Source organism: Cebus imitator, unplaced genomic scaffold (assembly GCF_001604975.1).
Source record: "Cebus imitator isolate Cc_AM_T3 unplaced genomic scaffold, Cebus_imitator-1.0 Scaffold121, whole genome shotgun sequence".
In the NCBI taxonomy this organism is placed as follows: Eukaryota; Metazoa; Chordata; class Mammalia; order Primates; family Cebidae; genus Cebus; species Cebus imitator.
Genome location: NW_016107436.1, coordinates 3426157 through 3438049, shown reverse-complemented (window position 1 = coordinate 3438049; position 11893 = coordinate 3426157). Strand labels below are relative to the sequence as shown.

Genomic DNA, 11893 nt, shown 5'->3' with positions numbered 1-11893 from the left:
AAATAAATAAATAAAAATAAAATACAAAATTACAGGCATGGCTAATTTTGTATTTTAAGTAGCGATGGGGTTTCTCCATGTTGGTTAGGCTGGTCTCGAACTCCTGACCTCAGGTGATCCACCCACCTCAGCCTCCCAAAGTGCTGAGATTACAGGCATGAGCCACCGCGCCCAGCCTGTTACGTAGTCTTCCTCAACTACCAAGGGTATCTGTAACTGCACTTTTCAGAAAGGACATTCATAGATCCAGTGTCCCAGCTTAATGAGAGGATCCTAGAAAACAAAGTGCCTTCAACCTGAAAAGCTGAGTGGGAAAAAAAGGAGAAAAGGAACAGAGCGTCATGGTAATATTAGGAGAAGGAAAACTAAAATCAGTTCCAGGACATCAAAGAAGGCTTAATAATGAGATGCCATATGAATTGAGGAATAGAGTGGAGTAAATCCAATGATGATAAATTGAGTGGGAATATAATGGGGACAGTAGGATCCTAGAAGATGTTTGCTTTATTTGGCAAAGAACGTTATAACTTACATTTTGCACATTGGGCTTAGAGTAGCTTAGTGATTAAGAGGACAGACTTTGATATTAGACCTGGCTTTGTATTTCAGCTCTGCATCTTACCAGTTCTAGACAAGTTACTGAATCTTTCTAAACATCAGTATTCTTATGTATAAACTGGGGTTAATCATCTTATTTATCATGTGTTTGTTTTGAGGCTTAAAGGGTGTCATGTATGTAAAGCATAAAATAGAGCCAAGCAAATACTAAGTAGTCTTTCCTGGCGGGAGCATGAAGAGACTGGAGATCCAGGGTAGAGATGTAGCTTTATGGCATATAATCGGTAGTCAAAATAATCAGATGAGCCAAATACATTACAATTTCTAATTGTGATGGTGTGATATCATCAGTTTAGCACCTACCGACCATAGTTTGCTTAGGAAAGCAATAATGGGAGTTAACTTTTGTTATATTAGACATTTTCTCTACTGTTTAGTTGACGTGAAAACAGTGCTTTCTAATTTTTTTCCCCCATTAATTCAGAATGCTGTGTTGGTACTTTGTGGTCAGATGTTAAAAAATAATGTTTTCGGCCAGGTGCGGTGGCTCACGCCTATAATCCTAGCATTTGGGAGGCCAAGGTGGGTGGATCACCTGAGGTCAGGAGTTCAAAGCCAGCCTGGCCATCATAGTGAAACCCCATCTTTAAAAAAAATAAATAAATAAAAATAATGTTTTCTGCCAATATTGTGTTCTACTTCCTGCTGTATTCTGGGAATCATCAAATTCATGGAGCCTAGATATTCTCTGAGTCTGCAAATATCTTCCTAAGTAGAGAATGTGTTGTTGGACTGGCAACAGCAGCTTTGGTTATTACCCATTGGATTCTAGTTGTGTTAGCATTGATGGCTGGTAGTTGCCCTTAGCTGTGTCTAGATCTAATAATTTCACTTATGAAAATTTATTTATTTATTTTATTTTTTCGTACATATTTCTAATACATATTTATTTTTTGACACGGAATTTTGCTTTTGTCGTCCAGGCTGGAGTACAATGGCATGATCTCGGCTCACTGTAACCTCCGCCTACCAGGTTCAAGTGATTTTCCTGCCTCAGCCTCCCGAGTAGCTGGGATTACAGGCATGTGCCACCATGCCTGGGTACTTTTTGTATTTTTAGTAGAGACAGGGTTTCACCATGTTGGCCAGGGTGGTCTCAAACTCCTGACCTCAGGTGATCCTCTCACCTTGCCTCCCAAAGTGCTGGGATTACAAGTGTGAGCCATTGTGCCTGGCTGAAAATTTATTTAAAAAAATAATTCAGCAAAGAAAAGATTAAAGCTCAGAACTTTTCAGTATATGTGACATTTTTACATTTTCAGTGTAAAAACTTGTAGCCAGCTTAAATGTCAATTAATACTCAAGCAAATGATGATATATCACGGTCCCTACAGAATAATGTGCTGTAAATAAAAATTATACTTATGACACTAGTACACTATGGAAATTATTTTCTCTATGGTGAACAAATAAGACAACATATAGAATGATACCTAAAATGATTATAGCTATGTTATGTAAAATTGAAAAATAACTTTGTACTTATGAGTATATGTATGTGTGTTAGAAACCAGTGTTAAGGTATAAAAGAAGAAGTAAATCTGTTCAGTAGTGATGTGAAAGTTTGACTCTAAATAAGAAGGCTAAATTGGTTGCTCTTGTTTGAAGAAGGACTTTTAATCAGTGCTCGGGGGAAAAGGAAAAAATGTTGTGTGGCAGTATATTGACCTCTGTAAAGACATCAGGTGATGCTGGATGTGGTGGCTGACACTTATAATCCTAGCACTTTGGGAGGTCTAGGCGGGAAGATTGTTTGAGCCCAGGAGTACCAGACCAGCCTGAGCAACATGACGAAACCCCATCTCTACAAAAAATACAAAATTTAGCTGGGTGTGGTGGTGCATGCCTGTAGTCCTAGCTACTTGGGAGGCTGACGTGGGAGGATCACTTGAACCCCCAGGAGGTGGAGGTTGCAGTGAGCTGAGATCATATCAATTTACTCCAGCCTGGGTAACAGAGCCAGACCCTGTCAAAACAAAAGCAAAAACAAAAACAAACAAAAAAACCCAAAAAGAAACTTCTTTTTTTAAGATGTCAGGTGAAAGCTAGAAGGGCAATGGTGAGTCTGTGTCTCACTGAGAATAAAATGTCTAAGCACTGGAAAAGGAGATCATAATAAGGTGAGAGGCAAATAATGATGTGCTATACCTTCTTTGTGCAAAGCTGTAGTAAGGAACACAGGAAGCAGAGCTCAGGTGCTTCAGTCAGCTTTTCAGAATGTTCTAAAAAATGCTTAATAAAAAACACCATGTCCACTAAGGAGAGAGGAAAACTTGAAGACATATTAAAAACATATAAGCCTCATTTTGCAAGAGTTATTTCCCACTCATAGGGAAAGCAAAAAGAGGTTCAAGAATCTCGATACACTGAAAGACCTTCGACCTTGTTTTGTTCTGCATATCACTGAGAAATCAAAGGATAGCATCTTGAACATATTGGAAAGGAATAGGTCCGCTAATGGGAAGAAGAATTTGAAAATGTTATTGCTTCACCAAGTTAAAGGAAAGGAAAGCCTGATACAGGAGAAAAGGAAATTGTCCTAAATGCAATGTGGCATCCTGGATTGGATCCTGGAGCAGAGAAGGGCCATTAGTGGGAAAACTTGTGAAATTCAAATAATGTCTGGGATTTAATAGTAATGCACCAGTGTTAGTTTTGTAGTTTTGAGAAATGTAAATGTCAGATTTGATTAGATAATTAATATTAGGGGACAGTTTTTTTTTTTTTTTTTTTTAGATAGAGTCTTATTCTTACCAGGCTAGAGTGCAGTGGCACTATCATGGCTCACTGTAGCCTCAGTTTCCCAGGTTCAGCTGATCCTCCCATCTCAGCCTCTGTGGTAGCTGGGACTATGGGTGCATGCCACCGTGCTCAGATTTTTTTCTTTTTGTAGAGACTGGATTTTTTCCATGTTGCCTAAGCTGGTGTTTTTTTTTTTTAAAGGTAGTTTGGGCAGGGCATGGTGGCTCTCCTGTGTAATCCTAGCACTTTAGGAGGCTGAGGCAGGGCGGACCACCTGGGGTCAGGAGTTCAAGACCAGCCTGGCTAACATGGTGAAACCCTGTCTCTACTAAAAATACAAAAAATTAGCTGGGTATGGTGGCACATGCCTGTAGTCCCAGCTGCTCAGGAGACTGAGGCAGGAGAATCGTTTGAACCCAGGAGGTGGAGGTTACAGTGAGCTGAGAGCATGCCACTGCACCCCAGAATGGGTGACAGAATGAGACTGTCTCAAAAAAAAAAAAAAAGAACATGCTTTATGGAGTGATGCCTCTTTTTAAATCTTTAAATCTTTTTAAATCCTGTTAATGCTTATCTTTGTGACCTTTGAAGGCTTCCAGGAATAAGCCGATAGGTTGGGTCTGGAAGCCTGATAAGAGATTTAAAAAGTACAATAATATTCTTGAAAAGCATGGGTTCAGTATAATTGCCACAAATTTTGTTTTCTGAGCCACATTTGTTGACCAGTATAGGAGATGGTTAGTTTTTTGTGTGCCTTTGAATTATAGTAATGCTTTATAAGGGATTATTGTTTTTTTTTTTTTTTTTTGAGACAGTCTTGCTCAGTGGTCCAGGCTGAGCATATAAGCCTCATTTTGCAAGACTTACTTCTAAATGGCGCGATCTCTAGTCATGGCAATCTCTGCTTTCCAGGTTCAAGCCATTAGGTCTAGTATCTCAGTCTCCCCAGCAGCTGGAATTACAGGCATGTGCCACCTAACCCAGCTAATTTTTTGTGTTTTTAGTAGAGACAAGGTTTCGCCATGTTGGTCAGGCTGGTCTTGAACTCCTGGCCTCAAGTGGTCTGCCTGCCTCGGCTTCCCAGAGTGCCGAGATTACAGCTGCCCAAACTGCATTTCTTTTAATAAGTTAAAAACTCTTTTGACCAAAGTTATCAGACTCATGGATAATATTCTTTGGGGATAATAAGGTTCCAAATGTTCTAGTTACCAAGATTTAGCATTGGTGAAGTTGGAGAAGTATAGTGTTGGCTTTAAGTCACTGTTTATTTTGAACATCAATAATATTAAAACTGTAAAATATGTTTATTCGAATGTTTCTGTTTACTGTACAGGCTTACAGTGGAACACCTCTAACAGAAGAAAAGGAGAAAATAGTCTGGGTCAGATTTGAAAATGCAGATTTAAATGGTATGGTTTTAACTTCTTTGGGACATATGAATTAATTGTTTGTTTGGAGTTGACCTGATTCCCAAAAGAGAGCCTCTACTTTAGTCAGATTACTTTCTCTTATAGTAATTTTTCCATTTTCAAAATAAAGGTAGCATAACCACAGTACAGAAACTTTAGAACTAATACTGTGTAACAAGTTTTAAAGTAACTGTAACACAGTGTGTAAGTGTTAAACTTCAATCAAGTTAAAGTGAGTGAAAATTTTCTTGGGTTAAAAAAAAGTTTTCTTGGCTGGGCGCGGTGGCTCACGCCTGTAATCCCAGCACTTTGGGAGGCCCAGGCGGGTGGATCACGAAGTCAAGAGATCGAGACCATCCTGGTCAACATGGTGAAACCCCGTCTCTACTAAAAATACAAAAAATCAGCTGGGCCTGGTGGCGCGTGCCTGTAATCCCAGCTACTCAGGAGGCTGAGGCAGGAGAATTGCCTGAACCCAGGAGGCGGAGGTTGCGGTGAGCCGAGATCGCGCCATTGCACTCCAGCCTGGGTAACAAGAGCGAAACTCAGACTCAAAAAAAAAAAAAAAAAAGTTTTCTTAAAAAAGGGGTTATTCAAGTTTGGTCAGTTGTATAGGATTTTTATTTTTATTTTTATTTTTTTTAAGATAGGGTTTCACCATGATGGCCAGGCTGGTCTTGAACTCCTGACCTCAGGTGCTCCACCCACCTCGGCCTCCCAAAGTGCTAGGATTACAGGTGTGAGCCACTGTGCCTGGCAGAATTTTTATTTTTTAACGGAATTTTCGCTCTTGTTGCCCGGGCTGGAGTGCAATGGCATGATCTCGGCTCATTGCAACCTCTGCCTCCTGGGTTCAGACAATTCTCCTGCCTCAGCCCCCTGAGTTGCTGGGATTACAGGCATGCGCCACCACACCTGTCTAATTTTGTATTTTTAATAGAGATGGGGTTTCTCCATGTTGGTCAGGCTGGTCTTGAACTCCTGACCTCAGGTGATCTGCCTGCCTCAGCCTCCAGAAGTGCTGGGATTACAGGTGTGAGCCATCACGCCTGGCCTGTATAGGATTTATAACTGCAAAATAATCATTAGTGTTGAACTTTCTAGGCTTGAAAATTATTATTATTATTCGAGATGGGGTGTAACTCGGTTGCCAGGCTGGAGTGCAGTGGTGCGATCTCGGCTCACTGTAACCTCTGCCTCCTGGGTTCAAGTGATTCTCCTGCCTCAGTCTCTCAAGTACCTTGGACTATAGGCACACGCGACCCCGACTGGCTAATTTTTGTATTTTTAGTAGAGACAGGGTTTTTTTTTTTCCTTATTTTTTTTTTTCATTTTTATACCACTATACTAACGAGGAAAAGACAAGGTTTCACCATGTTAGGATGGTCTCGATCTCTTGCCCTCGTGATCCACCTGCCTCTGCCTCCCAAAGTGCTGGGATTACAGGTGTGAGCCACTGCACCTGGCAGAAAATTTTTTCTGAACAGAATTTTATGCTAGTCCAGGATCTGTTCTCAGATATATTCCGTTGCTCTTTCTTTTAAGGGGACTGCCTCTTGTGTGTTTCCCAGTCTACTTTGTTGTCTTCTGGCTGAGTTTGGGAGACACTAGTGAGAAATTGAATGTGAGGATGGGAGAAAGCGAAGAGTATTATTCCTCCTCCTTCTGTCAACAGCTGCATTTCCGCTATGGTTTTTGCTCCTCCTACACAACCCCATTGGCTTTCCAGTTTCTGCCAGGCGACCCACCATCCTGCACTCCTCTTTTGTCTCTTTAGCCTAGGTCATAATGACTTCTTGCTGTTGGTAATGGATAGGTTGCCTCACAATTCCTTATTTGGCATCTCAGCTCCTCCATCACCTATGTAACCAGTTGTCTGTGTTAAATTCTCTATTTTAAACATGCTGAGTTGTTTTCCTAGTGTATTTTTTTTTTTTTTTTGGCAGGCATGAAAGTTTATTAAAAAGCTTTAAAACAATAAGGATATTAGCTGGGCTTGGTGGTGTGTGCCTGTAATCCCAGCAGCTCCAGAGGCTGAGGCAGAAAAACCGCTTGAACCCAGGAGGCAGAGAGGCTGCAGTGAGCCGAGATTGTGCCACTGCACTCCAGCCTGGGCAACAGAGCAAGACTCTATCTCAAAAGCAAACAAAAGAACGCCCCCAAAACCCCCAAATAAACAAGCAAAAGTGTTAGAACAGTAAGGGAAAGGACAGAAAGAAAGTACAACTTGGAAGAGAGTCAAGTGGACAACCTGAGAAACTAAGTGCACAGCTTGACCTCTTGACTTGGAACTTTGTATGGTGACATACTTCCAGGATCTTGCATCACTTCTCCCCACTCCTGAGATCTTACTGAGAAGCTGTTGATCAGTTTTAGATGTTTTCTATCTATTAGAACATTGCCTTTCCCTGGCACTGGCTATGACCAGTTATTGCTTTAGAGAAACAGTTAACAACCGCCTAACCATCACCTGATGGTTGCCCAACATGCTTGGTGTATGTCTAAGCGGGGAGCCCTCTCCTGCTCTGCTCATACCTGATTAGCTATCTACTGCTCTAACCTTTCCCTCCTCAAGAGTCCATGACCCCAAAACTTTGGGGGAAAATGGACGAATCCGTAACTGCTTCCTGCTGACAGAGGGTTGGTGGTAGTTCTGTGGGTCTTGACCTCTTACAGGCTGTCAGGGCTGAGCTGGCTCCATGAGTTGGTGAAAGCAATATCCAGCCAGGTGCAAGGGAGAGGGGCAGGAATTCACCTCTATTGCGTCCCACTGATGGGCAGTCTAGAAGTTCCCTGAGGATAGGGGACTCTTGACTATTGGGAGGACAGTATTCCTCACTGAGAATCATCTGGATCTAAATGGCCACTAGGGAATGTATCTTGAGTCATGGCACCCAATATATTACCTGTGGCAGGTATACAGGTTATCCTGTTACTGGTGGTGTATCCTCATGGGTCTGTGGCGACTTCAGTCCTTGCCTCCTGAGAAGAAAGAATTCTCCTGAGGGGCATAAGGCAGCAAAAGAGACTGCGGCAGGTTTTAGAGCAGGAGTGGAAGTTTATTAAACAGCTTTAGAACAGAAAGGAAGGAAAGAAAGAAGGAAAGTGCTTAAAATAGGGCCAAGTGGGTCACTGGAGGAAGTATGTGCCCCTAGTTGGATGTTGTCTGATATACTCTTGAGTCTTTACTTCCTCTAAGACTTTTTGTTTGTTTTTGATATTTTTTAATGTGGTAAAATAGACATAGTATAACATTTGCCATCTTAACCATTTTTTTTTTTTTTTTTTTGAGACGGAGTTTCGCTCTTGTTACCCAGGCTGGAGTGCAATGGCGCGATCTCGGCTCAGCACAACCTCCGCCTCCTGGGTTCAGGCAATTCTCCTGTCTCAGCCTCCTGAGTAGCTGGGATTACAGGCACGTGCCACCATGCCCAGCTAATTTTTTGTATATTTAGTAGAGACGGGGTTTCACCGTGTTGACCAGGATGGTCTTGATCTCTTGACCTCGTGATCCACCCGCCTCGGCCTCCCAAAGTGCTGGGATTACAGGCGTGAGCCACCGCGCCCAGCCCCATCTTAACCATTTTTAAGTGCATAGTTCTGTGGCAATAAATGCATTAATAAGGCTGTGCAGCCATCACCACCATCCATCTCTGTAACTTTTTTTCATCTTGTAAAACAAACTCTATACCTGTTAAATAATAATTTTACATTCCCACTTCTCTCTAGCCCCTGACAACTGCTATTCTACTTTGTCTCCATGATTTTGGCTACTCTTAGCACCTCATATAAGTGGAATCATATGGTATTTGGCTTTTTGTAACTGGCATATTTCACTTAGCATAATGTCCCCAAGGTTCATCTGTGTTGTAGCGTAGGTCAGAACTCCCTTCCTTTTAACAACTGAATGAGGCAGGACATGGTGGCTCACACCAGTAATCCCAGCACTTTGGGAGGTCGAGGGCAGAGGATTGCTTGAGTTCAGTAGTTCAAGACCAGCCTGGGTAACATAGTGTGACCCTGTCTCTACCAAAAATTAAAAAATTAACTAGGCTTGGTGGTGTGTGCCTGTAGTTCCAGCTACTTGGGAGGCTGAGGTGGGAGGATTGCATGAGCCTGGGAGGTCTAGGCTGCAGTGAACTGAGATCGTGGCACTGCACTCCAGCCTGGGTGATGGAGTGCAACCCTGTCAATAAATAAATAAAGACAGTTAAATAAGTATATAAATAAAAACAATTATTTATAAAAGGCTGGGCAGGCTGGGCACTGTGGCTGATGCCTGTAATCTCAGCACTTTGGGAGGCTGAGGTGGGAGGATCACATGAGGTCAGGAGTTCGAGACTGTCCTGGCCAACATGGTGACACCTATTCTCTACTAAAAATACAAAATTAGCTGGGCGTAGTGACGCACTCCTGCAGTCCCAGTTACTCAGAAAACTGAGGCAGGAGAATCACTTGAACCCAGGAGGCAGAGGTTGCAGTGAGCTGAGATCTCGCCATTGCACTCCAGTCTGGGTGACAGAGCAAGACTACATTAAAAAAAAAAAAAATAATAACGGAGTCTCATTCTGTCACCCAGGCTGGAGTGCAGCGGCACAGTCTCGGCTCACTACAACCTCTGCCTCCTGGGTTCAAGCGATTCTCCTGTCTCGGCCCCCCAAGTAGCTGGAATTATAGGCATGTGTAACCATGTGACTCATACTTCTATGAACATGGGTGTATAAATCTCTCTCTTTTATCTTTTTTTGAGGCAGTTTCACTCTTGTTGCCCAGGCTGGAAATGCAGTGGCGTGATCTCGGCTCTCTGCAACCTCTGCCTCCTGGGTTCATGTGATTCTCCTGCTTCAGCCGCTGAAGCAGCTGGAATTACAGGTGCTCACCATCATGCCCAGCTAATTTTTGTATTTTTGGTAGAGACAGGTTTTCACCATGTTGGCCAGGCGTGTCTCAAACTCCTGACCTCAGGTGATTCACCTACCCCAGGCTCTCAATGTGCTAGGATTACAGGCATCAGCCACCCCGCCTGGCCTCTTATCTTTTTGAGACTCTACTTTTGAGAATTGCTGGCTTATATGGTAATTCTGTTCTTAATTTTTTAGGAATCACCATGGTTTTTCTCAGTGACTGTACCATTTTTCATTCCCACCAACAATGTACAAGGGTACCAACTTCTCCACATCCTTTCCAACACTTGTTAAATTCTCTCTCTCTTTTTTTCTTTTTGATAGTAGCCATCCTAATGAGGCTGGGTTGTGGTTTCAATTTGGATTTCCCTAATGATTAGTAATGTTGAGCAGCAATTTGTTTAGCTTCTTTGGGGAAATCCCTATTCAAGTCCTTTGCCCATTTTTGAATTGTTTGGTTTTGTTTATTTAGTTTTAGGAGTTTTCCAAATATTCTGGGTATTCCTTATTAGATATATGCCTTGAAAATATATTCTCCTATTCCGTAAGTTGCTGTTTCTTCTAAGACTTTTCAAATATGAACCCTTTTTTTTTTGTTTAGAGCTGCCATCCAGGATAAGAAAGTCTGAGTGTCACTTTTACAGATTGATTTCCTTTGAGTTTTGGACTCTCTATTAGCTTATTCATTCAAATAATAAAAAGTTGTTGGGCCCTATTAGTGGAGAGTAAAACATTCATTTGTAAGGGAGATTATTTATGATATCCATGACAAATATTTTTTGAAATGTTTTTTTCATTTTGGAACATTACATTGACTGAAATTAGAAGAAACAGTAAAGCTTCATCCCAGTGTTTTTTATAGACTCTTCCTGCCATATTTCTCTTTGAAAGCTTATTTAAATTTTCTTTCTTTCTTTCTTTCTTTTTTTCCCCTGAGAGACATGGTCTTGCTCCATCACCCAGGCTGGAGTGCAGTGGCTTGATAACGGCTCACTGTAACTTTGACCTACTGGGCTCAAGCAGTCCTCCCACTTCAGCCTCCCGAGTAGCTGGGACCGAAGGCATGTGCCACCGTATTTGGCTAATTGTTTTTTTTTTTTTTGAGTTGGAGTCTTGCTCTTGTCGCCCAGGCTGGTGTACAGTGGCATAGTCTCGGCTCACTGCAATCTCTGCCTCCCGGGTTCAAGCAATTGTTGTGCCCCAGCCTCTCACGTGGCTGGGACTACAGGCATTTGCCACCACATCCAGCTAATTTTTTCTATTTTTTTTTTTTTTTTTAGTAGAGACGGGGTTTCGCCATGTTAGCCAAGATGGTCTCAGTCTCCTGACCTTGTGATCCACCTGCCTCGGCCTCTGAAAGCGCTGGCATTACAGGCATGAGCCACTGCTCCCTGCCCACGTTAAAGCAATTTTAAGGTCACATAATCAAAATGTTAAAAGTATTATCACCCGGCCGGGCATGGTGGCTCACGCCTGTAATCCAAGCACTTTGGAGGTCAGGGCTGGCGGATCACCTGAGGTCGGGAGTTCAAGACCAGCCTGAGCAACATGGTGAAACCCCGTCTTAAAAAAAAAAAAGTATTATCAAAATAATTTTTATACAGGCAAGATTTTCACTTTTCTTATTTGTTTTTTAACAAGTAAGAATTGTTGGGGTAATGTTCCATGAAGACTTTGCTTTATTGAAGTAAAAATACATTTGGAAATGTAGATGCATCCTACTGAAAAATTATTTAGCACTGTGTATCCTATTGAACTTAAAGTAATTTTCCTTAACTTAGTATCCATAGCTCAATTGACTTATTTATCTTAGATTTGTACATTTTCTCCTAAATACTTTAGCAAAGTCACATGTCTTTTAGTCTCTCTTTTCTATAGTATTCTGGTATATTGTATGATATTGTGGCTGGGTTTTTAATGGATATGCTTTTTATTTTCTCTGGCCCTAGGTGTGTGTCAGTGTATATATTTATACCTGTGTGTGCATGTGTCTGCCTGTGTGAATCTGTGCATATTTTAAGGCAGTAGTAAATTATATAGTCAAATGACAAAATTCCAATTGAGTTTAAAGATCCTAATTGATTTTATTTGCAATCTGTAATACTTCCTTCCATGGTGGCTCACGCCTGTAATCCCAGCACTTTGTGAGGCCGAGGAGGGTGGATCACGAGGTCAAGAGATTGAGACCATCCTGGCCAACATGGTGAAATCCTGTCTCTA

General features: G+C 41.8%; 1 protein-coding gene across 7 annotated transcripts in view; it reads left to right on the top strand.

Moving 5' to 3' along the window:
* The window catches only part of BCAS3 (BCAS3 microtubule associated cell migration factor), a 679070-nt gene that overhangs the window by 7004 nt on the left and 660173 nt on the right, over nt 1-11893 (top strand). For all 7 annotated transcript variants that reach the window (XM_017539912.2, XM_017539911.2, XM_017539919.2 and 4 more), the window contains exon 4: nt 4694-4769. In XM_017539912.2, coding sequence (XP_017395401.1) covers nt 4694-4769 — 76 coding nt within the window. The remainder of the gene's footprint in view (nt 1-4693; nt 4770-11893) is intronic.